The sequence below is a fragment of the Dryobates pubescens genome, chromosome 5, assembly GCF_014839835.1.
Source record: "Dryobates pubescens isolate bDryPub1 chromosome 5, bDryPub1.pri, whole genome shotgun sequence".
Taxonomy (NCBI): Eukaryota; Metazoa; Chordata; class Aves; order Piciformes; family Picidae; genus Dryobates; species Dryobates pubescens.
Genome location: NC_071616.1, coordinates 27,592,528 through 27,612,635, shown reverse-complemented (window position 1 = coordinate 27,612,635; position 20,108 = coordinate 27,592,528). Strand labels below are relative to the sequence as shown.

The window sequence follows — 20,108 nt, the reverse complement described above, 5'->3', positions numbered from 1 at the left end:
AGTCTCAAGCTGCACCAGGGGAGGTTTCGGCTGAATGTTAGGAAGAAGTTCTTCACAGAAAGGGTGATTGGCCATTGGACCGGGCTGCCCAGGGAGGTGGTGGAGTCACCATCAGTGGAGGTGTTTTTTTTAAAAAGAGACTGGTTGAGGCACTTGGTGCCATGGTTTAGTTGATTACATAGTGTTAGTGATGGGTTGGACTTGATGATCTTGAAGGTCTTCTCCAACCTGGTTACTTCTATTCTATTCTAGTCTATTCTTCACTAGAGATCTCTTACCTAAGCTAAACATGCATATTTGCATTCACAGTATTTCAGTGTTTTCTCAGTTGATTTGTTAAATACTGATTCAAGTTCCTCAGTCATTAAAAACTGTTATTATATGAATGAGAGGAAAGCAGTGAGCAGAATTCTTTTCAGAACCTAGAACTGTCAATGTAATGCCTCTCAAGTTCAACTACACAGAATATAGACCTCATAAAATGAGATCTCCTTTCTATGAAGTTCTTTCAGTGCCAACTCCAGATTTTTAAAAATACACCTTTTTTTTTCAAATACACATTATAGAGCTAGTAATAGAGCTCATCCACAAATCCAAACTAGAGGCCTCAAATTATCAACAACACTTGATTATTCACTCATATTCAACTTGCTGAACCTTATCTACTCAAGACCCCTTCTTCAATACCCTTTATATATTCTGAATATGCCTGCAATTTTGTTTCTTTAGGCTCAGCAGTTCATTAGTCACATTTAAAATATCCTTACCTCTACGGAGGTTCACTGTAACAGTGTTGCACTTGTCAGACAGATGCAAAGCAGCTTCATCTAAAATTATCCTAAAAGATAGGAAAAAAAGAAACAAAGAAAAAAAAACCATGCTAGAGAAATGCTGTGTAATTCACTAGACAAAAAAATTAATATCAAAACAGATAATTAAAACCACAAATACATGAGGCATATCTTAAAACCAAACTCTTCACTTGAACCTCATCTGCATTTCAATTCATGTATTTGATTGCCTGTAGATTAAAAAGTAATGCTTTTGGCACACAGAATTAACAGGTATTTCCCTTTTTTTTTCTTTTTTAATACAGTAGCAGAAACATTTGTTTTGAAGGTCATTTATAAGGTTTTATCAACAGAAACAAGCAATCTGGCAGATTTTTCACATCAGAACAGTGTGTAACATTTAATGTCTCTAAATAACAAATCTAAGAAACCTTAAGGTGATAGTAATTAACAAAATAGACACAATTTCCTTTCAGGACCTCTTTCAACCATATTAAAAACTGAATTGCTAATTGTTCAAGGAAGAAATCCAACTTGTATTTAACTTAATAAACCAGAAGCATTACACACAAGCAAATAGTATTTCAAAAGACAGAACACAGTGTTGATCAATTACATGATACAAATGCTTCCTAAGTCAAAAAAATGTAGACAGGCATTACGTGTTTCACAATCACTTAAATTATACCTGAGAGTAGAAGAAGATTTATCTACTGCAACACTGCTGGAAATGCTGAAAGTTTCAACAGTAAGCAGAGATCTGACCGGCAAAAATAAGGGCCTAACAACAAACAAGAAGGAAAAAAATATTAATACTCTGCACTTATTCAGAACTGCAATCAAAGCCTTATAGATTACCTAGCTAGATCTTCCCAGGCCTAGGCAAATGCTTATCCTGCTTTAAGTTTCTCTCAGTTTAGGGGATTTCTGTTAAGCACTTTTCCCAAACAAGCCTAAATATTCTTTACAATGTGCAAACTCAAACATTCCTAAAGAATAAATATATAGCTGTGGTGTCACTAAATTACATACACTTGCATTTTATTTACCTGTAATCAAGAGCACAACTCCACAGATGTACATGAAAAGTTGTAATTGTAGTTGGAGGATTGTATCCCAGAACAGGCTCATCAGAAATATTCAAAAAATATAAAATCTAAAAATTATAAACATATTATTATAACACTTCAGTATTTGTTTAATATATAGACAACTATGCATTAGAAAACAAAATCTGTAGCATGTATGACAAGAAAATGTTTGATTAGTAGAAGGAAAAGGGAGCAAACTCAGGTATTTAAAGCTGCTTACTCAGTATCTTGATAGAGAAAAGCGTGGAATGTAAACTGGGCAAAAAATACAACCTCCAAACTCTAGCCTCAAAGGTATGGAAAAGACCAACCCACGGACATCTAAGTGGCTACTTGTACAATGCAGCACAATCTATTTTTAATGCATTTCCTAGTCTCAATTATCTTTCTTTGCAGTTGTTACTGTAGTGTTAGCGTTATCTTTGTTTGCTCTTCTTGTAATACTGTACGTTGTTAAAGTTATCTTTGGGTTATCTTTACCTTTTTGGGGGGATGGGAAAGGAAGTCTGCTCAGAATCAGAAATATGTACTTATGCTTTGTATATACTGTTATTCCTATGTATTACTCTATGAAATAACCCCCCTTCTCCTCCTTGGTAAGAGCTGCCATAGGTCTCTCTCAAACCAAAAAAAAACCACTGAAAAAGTTGTTAAATTCTTCCAAACCTGAGGTATAATATACCAACACTGACAGCTTTCTAATTGTTCCCTCTACCTCTTTGGCCAGTTTGTCTCCTCTCCCTTAAAAAAAACTAGAAAATTCCCAAGTGCATTACAGGCAATGGCAACTGAGCAAAAATTCCCAGAGCAAATAAACAACACGCTGTAAAGCAGGCTACACAAAAACATAAGAATACCATGCTGAGAAGAAAGTATTGGCACAGCAGAGCCCTACTCATTGACTTCTACTCCATTCAGTTATACAATAAAAATGCATATAAAAATAAACATACCATATGTAGTATAGGATAAGCTTGTCTTTCAGGATTTACTAATACAGTATGGTGTCAGTACACACATGTACAGACAACTCTATTTCTGCTATGCAATGTGCAATGTCTGAGTTCATGCACGTTTGCACGCAGATTCCAGATCAAGGAACCAGAGGGACCTCGACAGGCTGGGCAGATGGGCAGAGTCCAACGGCATGAGATTTAACACATCCAAGTGCCGGGTTCTGCACATTGGCCACAGCAACCCCATGCAGAGCTACAGGCTGGGGTCAGAGTGGCTGGAGAGCAGTCAGGCTGAGAGGGACCTGGGGGTGCTAGTCGACGGTAGACTGAACATGAGCCTGCAGTGTGCCCAGGCAGCTAAGAGGGCCAATGGCATCCTGGCCTGCATCAGGAACAGTGTGGCCAGCAGGAGCAGGGAGGTCATTCTGCCCCTGTACACTGCACTGGTTAGGCCGCACCTCGAGTACTGTGTCCAGTTCTGGGCCCCTCAGTTTAGGAAGGATGTTGACTTGCTGGAACGAGTCCAGAGAAGAGCAACAAAGTTGGTGAGGGGTTTGGAACATAAGCCCTACGAGGAGAGGCTGAGGGAGCTGGGGTTGCTTAGCCTGGAGAAGAGGAGACTCAGGGGTGACCTTATTACTCTCTACAACTACCTGAAGGGAGGTTGTAGACAGACGGATGTTGGTCTCTTCTCCCAGGCAAGCAGTACCAGAACAAGAGGACATAGTCTCAGGCTGCGCCAGGGGAGATACAGGCTGGATGTTAGAAAAAAGTTCTATACAGAAAGAGTGATTGCACATTGGAATGGGCTGCCTGGGGAGGTGGTGGAGTCACCATCACTGGAGGTTTTTAGGAGAAGACTTGACGGGGTACTTGGTGCCGTGGGTTAGTTGCTTGGGCGGAGTTGGATTGGTTGATGGGTTGGACGCGATGATCTTGAAGGTCTCTTCCAACCTGGTTTATTCTATGTATTCTATGTATTCTATGTAAGGCTCTCTGGCCCTGCACGCTCTGCTGCACCCCTGCATCCACACACAACAGTACCACCCTTCTAATTCAGAAGGTTGTGTTACTAACATTTCTGTAAACTTCTGCTTACTACTTCCCCAAGGTGTCTTCTCTATTTATGCTATTCAAACAATGTTACAAGAAACAGACAAGGGAGAAAAGAACTTGAGGAATGAAGTGAGCAGAAGGGAAACAAAAAATACAGAAATGTTTTCAGTGCTGCAAGTAGCCATGCTTGTTTTGTTTGAGGGTGTTTGGGGGTTTTATTTCAAGGATTACCTGAGTATTTACATAGCACTGGACTACTGAGACTTTCCATTTGAACTTTTTTTAAAAAACAACAACAACAACAAAAGCAAACAAAAGACCCACCAAAAAACCTGAACTTCCCTGACATGTTTTGGGTAGAGATTTAGGAACTGTAACAAATGAATACACAAATAAGACTTTAAGAGCAAGACTCCAGTCTGTCAGTGGTCTCAAAGTAGACAAGAAAGAAAACAACTTCAAAAGCAAAGATAGCATGACTTCCTAACAAAGATTATTCATCAAGGTTTAGTTTGATCCTTAAAGCAGCTGTTAAGGCCAGACTGAAACTGAAAGTTGTAGTTGAGAAACCTGTAGCCATCTGACCTGTTCATGCCAGCTTAAACCTGAAGGTAGTACTCTGTGCTGTAGGGTGGCTCCTCTTAGTCCAACAGCAACCAGAAATTCCTGCATGAGAAAGGTGCACAAGTCAGTTTACGTGAAATACATGCAAGTATTTGACATCTAGATTATGAAATAGTCATTCTTCTGCTCACAGAACCTCCAAGTGTCTAGAAATGTCAAAAAGGACTAGGCTATTTCAATAAAATGTTGCTTCCTACTTTTTTGCAATAGGATAGTTTCTGACGGTGATAGGAAGGAAAGCTAATTATTCATTCATTCTGGGATTCACCAGGAATTACTAGGAGTACCAACACAATGTTGGTCAAATCAGAGTCAACTGAACCCCCATGATAACGTGCTGTTCTGCAGCTTCCTTATTTCTTGATAATTGTACCAAGCTGCCTGTCACCAGTTTTAGCCAAGCTAATGATTGCCACTGTCAAATCTAAATGTGCCACACTTACCAGCATGACTCCAAACAGGTAAGCAAAGACTGCCTATTAGATGACACTGCTAGTAACTGGTGCAGGAAGTTTTAACTCCCTATGTCTGTTCCTGCCTGGTTTAGTGCAAGATTATAGTAAATCAAAGGCAAAACAAGAAAAATGTCAGCTGGCCAAGAAACGCATTCAGTTATGTGATGTGACCAGCAAACTGAATTAAGCTGATACTTAAATTTTACAATCCAGCCAAAAGATTCTAACAGAAAATTAATTTGAGGATGAAGGTCTCAATTACATTGTTTCTTAACCTATAGCCTTTGTAACCCCACAACTAGATGCTTCCATATAAACTAAGTAATTTAGAAAAGCACAACTTCAAAACCACAAACCTTTGTATTGCTTTCTATTTTATCTGATTGTATTTTGACTGCAACTGTCAGCATACTTGGACAATCCACTCCTACACCATCTGAAGTGGTCCTACTAAGACCGTCTTCTTCAGAAAAACAAATAGTAGGTTCTAACCAATGGGGACGTATTGTGCTGGGCAGTCGTACTTCAGAGGAAGGAACAACTCCATCAACTGAACCTGAAAAGAGATTTTAGAATTATTAACCTTGTGCTTCAAAACCATTAGTGCTTTTTATGCTTAATGTCTTTTAAATTATTTTATAATTACCAACATTAGTCATGCACACTGACAATCAAAAACTGTGAAGAGAACATTACAGGTGATCCAATATTTAAACCTATGTTTCTCGCTAAAATCTTCAATGTGACTACAAGCTAAGTTTCTATACTTGCCTAACAAAACAGCAAAGTTGAAGTAAAGGGCAGAAACCTCTTACAGGTTACATGAAAAGACAGGAAGACATCTCTCCTTTTCATTTTACAAGATGATGCCATGTTAACCTCTAAGCACACAATAATTAAACCTTGCACTGAATACTCATAAACTTCAAAACTGTTGATTCAGAGATCTGAGGGGAAAATGTTAAAAGGTTTAACTACATGAAGGTTACCAGCCATATAAGCTACACTGACAAATTCTTCACCTGCTCACTAGAATTATCTACCTAAGAAAGAAGCAGCAGATACCATTAACATGCACCTTTTTACATGAAATCACCAGTAACATATAGGAAGTATGTACTCTCATAACAAAGAACAGACTCTACAGCTAATTTGGTAGAGGATCACAATATTCTTAAAGACCTGCAGTTGCCAAGGGAAGTTTGCGATAACCTATAGCTAAGTAAATACAGTTACCATGAAGTTGTATTAGTGGAGCACTTAGCTATGAACTACATCTATTGTGCCAAATGATACACTACCAAGGGAAGCATTTCTCCTAAAAGCCATCCCAATCCCAGCCCTACCTTGATGATATAAATTGAAGCTGCTAGAATGCAGACAAACATAGTGTCTGTCCTCAAAGCCTTCATATTTAGTCACACTGAAAAGTGAGCCACTGTTGAATTCAAACCAGAATTCACCGTATTTTCCTTCAAGTGTGTTTCCATCATCCTGCTAAAGGAAGAATTAAAAAAAAAGGCAAAGTAATTGTTTGCTGAGTTTCCTGCAGTTGAACAGTCTAAATTAATATAATACTTGCTACCAACAGATTTTCCTTCTTGCAATTATTTATTCCCATGTTAAACAAAGAAAACAAAATTACTAAAATATTGTGTTCCATTATTGTCCAGTTATGGTATAATAGGATGAAGATTACAGAATTACTGTTTTAAGACACCCATTTCTTCCAAAAAGCAGTACATCTAGAATGAAGGGAATCTTGGTAAAGACAACACAACTACTTCTCCCAGGCCCACCATCTCACCTTTACATCTGTGAATATTGACACTAATCCATGTGTCACATTTAGGAGAACCGATAGAAAGCTTTGTGAGTTCTTATTCTGAGAGTCAAGCTTTTTCCTTCTGCGTGAACGATAGTTTGGATCAACAGTGGAATAATATTGTAGAGTTTCTTCTTCAGATCCACTCTCATCATCTAACATACAGAATGAAAAAGAGAACTACATCAACAAGTCACTGTATTTCCACCCAGAATATGATTCAATTTCATATTATTCTACTTGATTAAACAAGTATCTACTTGATTAAACAAATATTTACTTAACTTGGGTTAAGTAAATATTTTCTTACAAGTTTACAAATTCTTTCCACTATCAGCTTCATCGCTTCAGTCAATTAAGATTTTGAATCACTATAGTTCTAAATGCTTTATTAAGTTTATTACCATAATGAACTGCAGATTTAAACTGACTAAAGCTGTCTTTACTGAAAGTGTTGATGAGCTGGCTGGCCACAGATAGTCCAACACCGTAAGAAAGGTTTTCAAATGTTTCTACAGGAGATGGAGCTGTGGGTTCCCACAACAATAAATCATTGCTGATCCTAGGAAGAAATACAGTGTCATTATACAAAATATATGACTACATTCCCACTTAATATGGGGTCAGTCAAGCAATATTTGCTCTGCAGATTTCATATAATAACTTCATAAACTAGCAAAAGTTCAAGAGCACAAGAAAGAATAGAGTATTCATGAGTAAAAGCAATAAATAAAATAACTTTTTTTCCTGTAATGGTAGTATTCACATAACAAAGTCTAACATTTGCCAGTGACACAAAAGGTTAGCAGGTGTATATTAGCTCAGTAGGTTGGGGCAGGGGTGACAAAACCCTATTTTGATCACATCAATTTTCAAGCAAAGTTGCAGGAAATATTAGTTCAATTTCAAATGAGTCTGTGTCTGTCAGGTTAAAGATACATGTGACATTTGGTACATAAGCATTAAACTGAATTAATTGAATGCGAGATCCAGCTTGGCCCCTTTGAAAGCGAAAAAGCGCTTTGGAAATAAAATATTACCTATCAGAGGATAAAATAGAGCAGCATGTCTCTCCATGTAGCTAATCCATAGCATAATACCTATTTTTCACTTGATTTAATCTAGTTGTATTTCTTGCTTTACAGAAACAGAATCACCTAAACTAACAGAAATAAATGCTGAACACCTATCTGTAGGTCAAGCTCATTTTCTCTACATTTTTTAAGCCTTTGTAAAGCTTAGAAAACTCAGCTGTTTTTTTAGCCCTGCCTTCACTGTTTTAGACAGAGAATTACTGAATAAAGAGGAAAGAACAAAATTGAATGCAACAGTTTTAGAAGTATGAGAGAATTCAGAAAGATTAGCACAAAATTAAACATTTCAAACACAGATCCAAAGAAAGTATTCACTGAAAGCAAAAGAGTATTTAACTTTACTCTTTGTTTACAGAATCTGTCAAGCATTTTTATCAGCTACTGCTATGGCACCAGTCAGATAACTGTCTCAGTGGTGACTCAGAGGTTAATTTGGAAAAATATTTACACATCATTTTATGGTCCTACAGAACTACAAAAATGTATTTGTGCTATAGCTGCTCATTCCATTGTTTTATCAACAATGATTACAGAACTGAAAGTAAAGGTCACAATAACCAAGCAAAACAATCATCATACTTGCCTATTGTAAAGCTTTTCATAAAAGCTTTTGTTTGGTAGTGTTAAGTGTATGTTTGGTAACGTGAGTTCCAGTACATAATGAGAATTGCTAATTGTTTTATCCTGAAATTCAGTCATTTCAACTATATCTCCTGGCATCACCATCTGAAAATAAAACAAAAAAACCAAGAAAAACTCTTGAGTTAAGAAACAACCAACCAACCAAAAAAAACCCAAACATCAACAACACAAGCCAAAACTAGAAGTCAGAAGATGCATACAAAGTAGTGAGAGAATATTAAATTTTCACTACCATAAGCAGAAAGCGATAATAAAAGAAAATTGCAGTACCTCTTCATTTTCAAACATCACCCTACGAGAAGAAAAAGGAGAAGGCTCTGGTCTTCTAATATCACAGACATCCTTCAAAGAATGAGACCCTCCTTCTTCTTCTTCTTGAAAGTTATTATCACATTCTTCCTCCTCAGCTGCTATCCTTTCCAGAATAGAGTGCACAGCCAGAGGGTTTATTTTCAATACAATCCTGACATTGGAAAAGTTATGCAGAATATGACATTAGAGATGCTTAGAATTCCTGTATCCATTCACAGTCACACATCCCCTAACTCTACTAGCTAGCCATTAAGTACATGTACGCTAAACAGCTCAAAGACCAGAGACTTTTTTATTAGACAATGTATGCTATTAGACAAAGCAATACCATTAAGAAAAATGCCAAACCCGTAGGTACAAAGGGACAAGGAAAAACAACCATCAAAGATAAGTGTCATTCTTTTTCAACTCCATCAGGTGACCATTAGGAGACCCAAGAAAAACCTAGCACTCTCCCAAAATAAGATTTTCATCACTAGGCTATCAACAGCTAGTTAAAAATGCTCTGCTATGAGAAGTAGGTAGCATATTACACATATGCAGTGTTATAGAAAAACCTGTCATTATAAAAGAAATTCACACTGAAAAATCGTCCATATAAACGTGCGATCAGAAAGCCCCTACACTTTGCCTCTTTAAACATCTTACTACATGTTGCAGCTGTTAAGTCCTTCTATTCAGTAAGGACTGTGCAGAGTACTATATTGCCTAAGATTTGATATAAACTGCAATCATTCAGTTACAATATAATTATTCTTAACACTGTTACAGCTTTATACCAGTTTATAGTAATGCTTAGAGGCAAAATGCAACAGATTTGGTTGGTTGGTTGGTATGCAGTCTTGGATGTGAAAGTAGGACAAAAGGTAGTGACAAAAAAGTTTAAAGTCTCTAATCATGTAACTCTCTGGAATTTATTCACCCATGCAGAAATACATATTAAAATCAGCTTGTATTATTACAAATGCAGAGGTTTGGTACTTTTTTGGAGGGGTGTTTTTTTGTTTGGGTTTCTTTGTTTGGGTTTTTTTCTTTGTTTGTTTGACTAAATCTTTGTCCTCTTTTCAATAGCTATGTGGTCTGTCCTTGCAAGTCATTTTAAAGCATTTATCACACAGTTTGTACTACAACTGGAAAACATAAGAGCGCTTCATAAATGTCTAAAGAACTTGCACTAAAAAGAAGAAAAATATATAAACAAAAAAAGGCAAGCATTATTTTACCGAGGCCAGTCAAAATTGTCTGATGATGATGTTATATCTCCATCTATCCCACCAGACACTTGAAAAAATTTTATTGGTGCTTCTGTATTATCTTCTTCAAATGAACCTGCATAGAAAAAAATCTTTTAAAAATTAACATAAGAATGACAACTGCTAACTTCATGCTGCCCAATCCTCAGGCTGGATTCCAACAGGCAAATGTCAATGCTCTTATGTTATCTTCTCCTCCAAATTCAGTATTTAGAAAAAAAATTATTTCACATTATCTTCTAGCTACCAGCAGTTAGAAAAACAGATGCTTCTAATGCATAGATATTTGCATTTACATTACATAGCAGCACTACATTATGTCACAACCTTGAGAAGTACACAGAATGACAAATCAGCAGAGAAGGCAGCAAATACAAACTAGTCTCTCAGGTTTATTACTTCAAAAGATAATAAAGTATAAAAATACAAATTTTTTTTCAATGATAGCTATTAAAGACGTCATTCACTTAATTTCTAGACTAGGCTGGAGATTCCTGATTTGCACAGCTGTATTGTTCCCCTACAAACCTATAAAACTTATCCTAACACAATGATAGATATCCCAGAGACATAACAATTTTGCTTCAGTTTGATGTAAGGGTGTAACAGAATATAACAGAAATACTAGCTCAGATCTCAAAACCAAGAATGCAGGCACTACACCTGCATACATTAGCCTCTCCTCCTAGTAGTATTAACATATGCTGATAGAACACTAAACTGCAGGAGAGATACATGCTCCAAAATTCAGATGGAAAGACATTTCTTGTGTTAATTCATGAGGACTTTTGTCTCAACTACGTATAGAAAAGGATATCTAAATATAATGTTAAAATTCTTACCAGTTAGCTCTTTAAAGGTAAGTTCTAATTTAACTTGTTCTGGAGTTGACCCTCCTACAAACTCAGTTTTAAATTCCATATCCGTAAATTCAAGATGAAGAATTTCCTTCTGAAGTGATTTCTTAAACCACGGTCCTCTCTCCTGATCTGAACGTAGGTCAGGTATTGGGAAGCGAACAGAGAGATTTAATGCTGGGGCAGTGACTTGAATCGAAATTCTACAGTTTGCAGGAGTATGTGAATCATCCAGAAAAACTTCAGTAAATGCTTTATGCTAAAAAACAAAGGCGAGGAAAGCAATAATAATGTACATTAGAGAAAATAACACTGCAATGGAGAAAGCTTTTGATGATTGATATCCAAAAATAAAAAATAATTGTTTTTCATGTATCAGACAAAATACACTTATTAGGGCCAATTACTCTTACTGTTAGGATATCTCTCTAGTACTGGTGCTATTAAGTTTCTTAGCTAGAAACCAAGGTTACTAATAATTAGGAAAACATCTATCTTTGTACTTTTCCCTCTTAAATCAGTACCAAACAATGCTCAGCTCAGTTAGGAAATGCCATGTCTTGCAGAATTATTGGTTTTTAAAACACTGCTGAGCAGCCAGGGACTATTTTCAGTAAGTCATGGCTTCCAACTCCTGGCACTAGTATGTCATTCAAAGCCTCTCTGAGTGTAGCTTATTGCTGACATACAGCAATAAAATTACATAAAGATATATGTTGCTTGCATACAAAATCAGATAATTGCATTAATCCTTCCTCATGTATTTCAAGAGGAGCCTTAAAGTTTAATGTTATTGTGCTTAAATCCTGCTCACAAACTGAACAAAGGCACACAGCTCCAACTTCTCTTCATCCTCCACTACTAGAATGCGATGCCTATGTTCCCCAACCTTTCTATTACCTACCCCAAAAGAAGTGGGTAAGACACAGCAGCAGCAGCTGAGCTGACTGTGACACCTAAAGATTTCAATATAGAAGTGTAATTGTCAGCAACAGTTTATATCAGCTGCTGGAGAGCACAAAGGGACAGATGAAGTTAAAGTCCTCTTTTCTGCTCGTTTCTGCTTGCTTCACGAAGCTGAGAACTTAAGCAGTTTGTGAAGTGGCTGTTATCAAGCATGCAATCACTGAGTCTAAAATGAGTCTCTATCTCAGGCTTAGTGCCACTCTGCCTTTCACCTGCAAAAAAAAAAATAAGAGAAAAAAAAGGAGAAAAAAATCAGCAGTTCCACTTTTAACTTACCAGACTTATGTGCTTGTTGTAAGAAGCATACATATGAGATGCCATCATCTCCACTGTAGTTAGTTTCTGTGGTTGAAGTAAGGAGTTTAATCTGTCTACAATACTAATATCCAGCTCACAAAACACTGGACGTAACTTTATTTGTAACTCTGCTTTCTGTGGAACAGAACTAAGTCTCCCTTGACTACCCTGAAAAGAAAGAGAAAAAGCACTAAAATCCTTAAAAACAACATAGTGAAACAAATCATAAGAACTGAGATTTGAGGACTCTGTTTTACAGGAAAAACATCTGTTAAAATGAACAAAATTAGACAAAGGCTATTACACAGAAACGTGGTGGTTTTGATCTCCCACCTTACCTGAGGTCCTCTACTATCTGAATGTTTATAATGAAGCTGAAGGCATGGCACTGCATGAGAATCATTTCCTTCTTCAGAATGAAATGTCAGCAGCTTTAGAATAAAACAGAGTTAAAAACATTTCATACATGAGGAGCAAGAACTTGGCACAAGAAAAAATATTTGACATTTTACCTGGAACAGACAGTAGGTAACCCTACATTTAAGCTAGTGAACAGAGCCCCAGCCTAACTGCCTACTGAATCCACTTACTCAAACACTTTAATGGGTATTTCTGACCATTAAGAGAGATGTAAGAATAAATCATCACCCAAAGAAACCTTTGCATTACTCAAGCCTATCAGTTAGTTTTAGGAAAACATTTACTTCAACTTCCAAATTATGTTAAGTGTATGTAAAACAAGTAAACTTGCAAAGTCTGGATCCTTGATGCTTTTCCTGTCACCTAAGACAGTAGTCTGGTTCACTATTTGAGCTTGCAACTAAAATAAAATTTGCATCTTAAAACTTTAACATACCTTAAAAAAAATTCTAAAGTTACAACCATTTTAAAATGTAGCATTCTCAGTTACACAACATTTCTATGGAACTCCCTGCACTTTTTACATACCTCTGTATAGTGAGGCTGAACGGAATGAGTGTCAGTAGAAAAAAGGCATTCCAAGAACTCCATATCCCCAATGGATAAATCAGTACTAAAACTTCGAGAGGCAGTCCGTTGTCTCTGCTCATAAGACACTTTGATGCCAGTACCTATAAACCTGAATTATGAAAATTATGAACTAAACTAGCTTAAAACGATAAAAATTAAGTCAATATACAAATATGTAGAAAAGGATCACTCAAATCCTTTTTTAAAAATAATAATTTGTAAAACATAAAATCACTGTAATTTCTTCAAAAATAAGGAAAAAATTCTAACAAATAGTAGCTTTAGCAACAAAGACAACAGAGTTCATTAAGTTACACATTCAACAATGGTTGGTGTAGCAGAATTTGTAAAGAACACTTTAGACATCAAATCTACAGTGCAGTTCAGATAAAGCTAGGACCCTAACATCCTTACATAGGCAATGAAAGAAGTTAAATGCCAATGAAAGAAGTCAAAATTACACACCTAAAAATACATATAACCTTAAATATTTTATATCATACACTGTACTAGCACAGTAAAAACTTTTAGGGGAAAAAAAAAAAAAGATGACTAACTTTATGATTTTGCTCTCACTTTTTTGCCCTACTGATATACCATTTCACACTAAGTAAACCCTTAAGGTCCTTCAGGCAGAAATCCCTATATTGTAATAGTGATGGTCCTGCAAAATACAGCTATTTCTAAAGAAATAATTTACCTAATGATTCTTGACTCTCGAGATTTCTATGATAGAAACTGTACCTAGCTGTGCTTACTTATTGTTGACAAGAGCTAGGTTGACTTAAAGTGTATATGCACTTCTCTACTTATTTTTGAGTTAAAAAAAACCCCAAAATAATAAAAAAAACCCCAGTCCTGGAAAACAGATGTCAAAATTCAAGGCTATTTTGAAATTAACAAAGAACTCTAATGAAATTAAAATACTTAAGTGACAACTCCTATGGAAATAAACTCACTTTATTCAAAATCACTTAAAATATATTTTTTGTTAATTATACTTATTAATAAGCAAAGTTATACCTAAGGTGATCATGAGAGCAAGCTTCTGCAAATACTTCTCGGAAGGACTGAAAATCTTCTGTTGAAAACTTAACTGGCTCAATCTTTTCTATTCGGGTAAAGAAATCCCGAGCCATTGGTGTCAATGGGTTAAGGTTCAGTGAACTTTCAGGTGGGGGTAAAGGGTCAATATGAAGTACAGACACTGAGAAAGTTCCAACTGCCAGTCTAAAAAGAAGCTCAGGTCTGGATTCATCCACAGAAACAGATCTGGATGGAATAGCTGAAATACAAAATTAAGTTCACATAATTTTTCAGCAATAACATAGCAATGATTTATAAAATCATTTTTGTTTTGATTTTTCAACTCTTTTTACCAAGTGGCTGCATAACAATTAATTTCCAGAATTATCTAGGGAGCAGTATGAAAAATAACATTTTTCCTTACATGTCCTTCTTAACGAAGTCTGGTGAACCATGTTGGCTGTAAGTGAAGAACCTCTTGGAGGTTGTAATTCTTGTTTATTACGATCAAGAAAATCACCCCAAGTGGGTTGAAGCTAAAACAAAAATATGCATAACCTTAAATTCAACAAATAGATGCTAGACAGTAAAATCAAACATAAATAATAAAGGAACAAAAAGAAAATACATCCATATAACAGTCAATGGCATGCCATTTCATAGCATATTACTGTTCATTTAAACAATGGAGATATACTTTCTAATTCTATGACCAGCTACATCCACATATTTTTAAAGTTGAAGTTGCTCCCACACAACCACATATTCTCATGTTTCTCTGTAAAAAGCAAAACTGTTCTCCATGGCTTTCATTAAGGGAAAAACAAAAAAATAAAAAAAATCAGGAGAGACAGGGATCTGCTGGAGAGAGTCCAATAGAGGGTTACGAGGATGATTGTGAGACTGGAACATCTCTCCCATCAAAAAGGACTGAGAGAACTGGGGATGTTTATAATCTTGAGAGGAGATCTGATAAATATCTGAGGGGTGGGTGTCAAGATGAAGGTGATAATCTCTTTTCAGTGGTGCCCAGTGATAGGACAAGGAACAGCAGGCACAAACTAGAAACCTGCCTGGATGCATTCCTCTGCAGACTTCCCTAGGAGATCCCCCCTCGACTACACAGTTAGATTTGATCCCTGGAGGTTCCTTTGAACCCCCAACATGCTTTGGCTCTGATTTGGCACATAAATTTGGGAAAGACAGTAATGTCAGTCGGTTTTTTTATGTTGCTTGAGGAAAATTTACTGGAAGTGCAAAATTGCTGTATTGCCATTGCCTGTGTATTCTATATAAAAGGAAATTCAGATGGCAAAGATGCAGTTACTAAAAAGAAAATAAATCATAAAAGTGTCATATAGAAGCTTGAAGGTATTTGGAAAAACCCCAAACCATTCCATTTCCTGTTTTCACTGACAAACAGGTGAGAAACTTTACAGCACAATTTCCATAGCAGAAAAGGAACAGTATCAGCTCTAAACATTTTCAATTGTACTAGAATTCTACAATAGCTCTTGATATTGTAAAGAATACTGCTGCAACAGTTTCAGACAAAAGTGTTAATTTCAGAAACGTTTTAAATGCAGTTAATACTATACCACTGTAGTGCTCAGAGGAGATCCTGCTGGTGTAGTTGTACATGTACTGGTTAAAGACAAGTCTAGATCCATGGTTGGAGGGTCTCCAAGAGGTGGAAGCGAGGATAGGCTGTGAGACATGTCCATTTCAGCCATTGAGAAGAAAACTTCTTCTTCTAATAAAAAACATACACAGCAGATAGTTATTTTCTAATGAAAATAAACTTTAAGCAGAAACACATTCCTAAATTCAGAGATTATTTTAGACAGTAACATTATTTTTAAAAATGTAATATTCAAACAGTTAAATGTTCCATTTTCATAGTTAAGTTGGTATGATTTCTACAAAGTTATACACTCCATTTGACAAATCAAAGTTCATATTTTCACATCACAAGCAAACAATGGAAAACTATTCAAATAAAAACACATCAGAGCAACATGGCCATTACTTTAATTTACTCAGCCACACACTGAAAAGATGCTATACTGCTCGCATGTTTACCACATGGCACTGAAAACTATTCAGCAATCTGTGTTAAATATTGAATGAAGGCTAGCCTAATACCTAAAGTTTTATTCAATAGTATAATTAACAGTATGCAATTATTCTATGTCAAAGATAATTAAATTGGGAACATTGAAAATTAACAGTATATATAATCTTAACAACAGGTTATGTATTATCTTTTATACTTGCCACGACTAGAAGGCGTTCTAGCACTCTCTGTCTCATAGAAGCTTTGTTCTGATGATGCTCCTGCAGACAAAGACTCTTTCCTTAAATAACGTTTCAACTCCATCTGAATCCGATACTCATCTTCCTGTTGCATCGGCCGGTTCTTCCTATCTTTGTTCGACAATTCCATCCTGCTTAGGCTCTCTGAAGTACCAAAAAAAAAAAAGTCCACTGTAATTTCCTTGCTAGTACTCCAAAGTAAACTCGAAAATTAACCAGCTGTTGTTGTGTATCTGTATTTATACATAGACAGACACTGGTTGTTTATCAGATGTGTATATGCGTGCATTTTGATGTTTTGAAGGTTTCACTTAGCTGAAACAGATCAATTTCTCCCTAGCATTCAAGTCTGAAGAAAATATTTTAAGGTTACATATGCAACTGTGTTCACATATAGTATCAGCATACATTTCTCAGTCAGCTTCAAGGTTTTGTATTAATGAATTACTGAAATACCAGATTTGAAGATGATACACATGGGAAATTATGTAAGGCTTTTCCAGTTACCAAAACCAATGAACAGGTCCATTGTAATAAATATATTGGTATCATTAGAAGAATATTAATCATCTACCTAGGATATTACAAACCTTTTCAAAAAGAAGATTAACTTTCTATCCTAATACAGTCTTGTTACCTTAGGTAGATGGAGAGGTGGGGAACAAACCAAAACACCCTCATCCTGTTACTGCAGTAGTAGAAAACACTGCTGTTAATTGCTTAGTAGATACACACAAATGAACAAAACTACTGTCTATTCTAAATTTTCTGAGCCTATCATGAAACAGAAGGAACACGAACCAAAATTGTTCTGGCCTCCCAATTTTCTGTACATCTCTTGTCTTACAATATAGTCACTTGTCAAGCCTTATTGTTACCTAGATTTTCATTACCAGTATATACCATTTGCAACTGAAGTCAATAAATGCATAGTCCTACTCATATCAGATACAAAACACTTTGCTAATAGCAGATAGAAATGAGTAATACTCTGCCACCACTTTTCCCCCACTCCCATTGAGGAAACTTGTTTTATCTTGCAAAGTGTATTTTTCATCCACTGTAATACATAAATGTATCTACACTTAAATGTATCTACACATAAATGTATCTACACAATGTTCACTTGCCTGGTCCAGCAATAGCTGCTACCATGTCCAGTAGAAGATGCACCTGCCTCGGTGACAGAAATAGATGTATAGAGTCTATTTGTCCATCTACATCCAACTAAGAAAAAACAAAATACAACCAAACAACACTTAAGGAAGTCTTCATAAGTCTTGAATCAACTATTTTTTTAAAAGGTGTTGATGCTGTAAAAGATGCAGTCATTCCAGCAGTATCTTCATCTCCTACACAACAACAACTACAAATTTAATTGTGTACTGCTTCAAGTCTATAGCTTGGCAGCATAAATGCCAGATGTGTCACTGACAATACAAAGTTAGTATTATGTGCCAATTATAAAGTACTGAAGGCAGCATCTTCTACAATTTTTTTAAAGTCTCCTTGAGAAGTTAATTTCTGGCCTTCTCTTTCTTCATAAGGAGTGGGATATTTACATAAGTCTAATTGGTTTAAGACTGTGTACAATAAAGTGACATTTTGAGAGCGGCTCAAGCTAAAATTAACTTGTATAGATTTATTTCTCAGTTCAAGAAACCTGTACCTCCAGATATTGGTCCACTCATGATTATTACTCATTGTATTGAATGTAGGTGGCAAGATGCTGGCCACAGGATATGTTGCAGGGTCTGCCCCATACTGGGCAGAGCTCATTTCACCTTGCAACATAGTTCAGCTCATCAGCAAAGATAGTGACGCCTCTGTGAAAACATATTTCCGAATGGGCAAAATGCTGCATGGGCAGTGAGAAAAAAAACCAGCAAGATAAACAATCCTGCAAACATCAAGGTCTGAGAAGGAGGAAAGGGAAAACGTGCTCCAGGTGCCAAAGCAGACAAAATATCCTATTTAAAATATCCTATTTAAGTGCTACTAGTTATTACTAAAAATTTTAATATAAAAATTTAGAAGTAGAAATGTTCATGTTAGCTTTGAAATGCTGCAACTTAATTAACCGTTTATGGGGTTACTTGTAATTGTGGAAGTAAATTATACCCTTTTAAAACCAAAAGTGATTTTAATCTACCAGTTTAACCTTCACACATATGTAGGCAAAGTCATAGTGACACAAAAAAAGCTCCAATAGAAAAAAATAAAGAATAACATAGATAAAGAACATCAGCAGGATTTCATTAAAACAACAAAACTAAGGGGATTCTCGAGAATCTCACAATTTTTTGTATGCAGTAGAAAAAGGATAAACTCCCACATAACTACTACTTTAGTTAAAGGTCTGGAAAGCATGACTAACCTTAGCTCCAGGAAGTACTTCATTTTGCTTTAAAGTCAGGCTCAACTCCATTCTACCAATGAGCTTACTGATCTGTACAGGGTCAGAAGGAGTAATTTCTGGCAAGCTTCTTGTTAATTGTGGATGTGGTTCATAAATGATTTTTGGATTCCAGCTAGGTGAAAGCTTTGGTTCAGTTGCCTTAAAACATTACAGAGAACAGGGTAAGGACATATCCTACTTCTTACCAAAAACCCCAAAGCAACCAACCAACCAACAGAAAAAAAAAAGCCCCAAGCATTTCAAAGAAGTTTATCACACAAATACAAATTTGACAACAGCATTAAAAAAAAACCCAACCAGCTATTGATAACTGCACAGAAAGAAGACACGTAAGATGTGAAACTTTAGGACTTGGTAAAAAAGTGGAGCAAGTTTCCACCATATAGTGAATTGCAGCAGCCTTCTACACAATACTGTTGCAATACTGCTGCAATCAGATTCCAGTACAATGCATTCGAAATTTTACTCAGTCCTAGAGTCGATGTATTTTTCCCCTCCTCAAAACAGGAAGCAATTATGAAACTTAGCAAGCACAGATTCAAGTAAAATTTCAACTCCTATATCCTTCAGAATGAATCTAATACATTAGTGTAACCTTTCGTATCCTTCATCAATTTACATTCTTATAGAAGGTATTCAATTTTACCAGCTGTGTAGCTGAACACACTGGGGAGGACTTTGCTGATGCAGGAAACTCATCCCAGAAGAAAGAGACACCTGAGAGCTGCAGTAACTTGTGAGCAAAAGCTGTGGGCTGATGTACATTAATACCAGAGCACTCGTCTGCAGTTTCATCACAATACATAGTTCTGGGAGACAAAGAAAATAAAGATAGCAAATGCATGAAAATGGTTACCTTTTTTGTGTCATTTAGCCTCTAAGGGTACATGTTCTCTCTCCTTGTATTACTTTCAATGCCACTGACCATCATGAAAGGAGAAACCACCGCTTTCTGGGAATGGGTGGAAATCTTAGATTTTTCTACAGGACATCACAGAGTAATTGTGATGTGCTTCCAGTGTGAACATATGCTAGCATACAAACCTGTTACTTCTGTCTAATCTGACTACAAAGTGAAAGAATCTGTCCACCATGTCTGTATTTATTTCCATTAAGACACACATAAAACTCAAGACTC

The 20,108-nt window shown here is 36.2% G+C and overlaps 1 protein-coding gene across 1 annotated transcript in view; it reads right to left on the bottom strand.

The window, feature by feature from the left end:
- ATG2B (autophagy related 2B) overlaps positions 1–20,108 on the bottom strand; it is a 47,493-nt gene that overhangs the window by 17,096 nt on the left and 10,289 nt on the right. Inside the window, exons 5-26 of the mRNA XM_054161875.1 lie at positions 19,617–19,779; positions 18,929–19,108; positions 17,678–17,778; positions 16,513–16,691; positions 15,834–15,988; positions 14,660–14,771; positions 14,233–14,494; positions 13,168–13,318; positions 12,558–12,650; positions 12,199–12,387; positions 10,942–11,215; positions 10,070–10,175; positions 8,805–8,997; positions 8,476–8,618; positions 7,203–7,360; positions 6,781–6,953; positions 6,320–6,470; positions 5,330–5,529; positions 4,480–4,560; positions 1,841–1,947; positions 1,480–1,572; positions 768–838 (exon numbers count right to left, since the gene is read on the bottom strand). Coding sequence (XP_054017850.1) covers positions 768–838; positions 1,480–1,572; positions 1,841–1,947; positions 4,480–4,560; positions 5,330–5,529; positions 6,320–6,470; positions 6,781–6,953; positions 7,203–7,360; positions 8,476–8,618; positions 8,805–8,997; positions 10,070–10,175; positions 10,942–11,215; positions 12,199–12,387; positions 12,558–12,650; positions 13,168–13,318; positions 14,233–14,494; positions 14,660–14,771; positions 15,834–15,988; positions 16,513–16,691; positions 17,678–17,778; positions 18,929–19,108; positions 19,617–19,779 — 3,335 coding nt within the window. The remainder of the gene's footprint in view (positions 1–767; positions 839–1,479; positions 1,573–1,840; positions 1,948–4,479; positions 4,561–5,329; positions 5,530–6,319; positions 6,471–6,780; positions 6,954–7,202; positions 7,361–8,475; positions 8,619–8,804; positions 8,998–10,069; positions 10,176–10,941; positions 11,216–12,198; positions 12,388–12,557; positions 12,651–13,167; positions 13,319–14,232; positions 14,495–14,659; positions 14,772–15,833; positions 15,989–16,512; positions 16,692–17,677; positions 17,779–18,928; positions 19,109–19,616; positions 19,780–20,108) is intronic.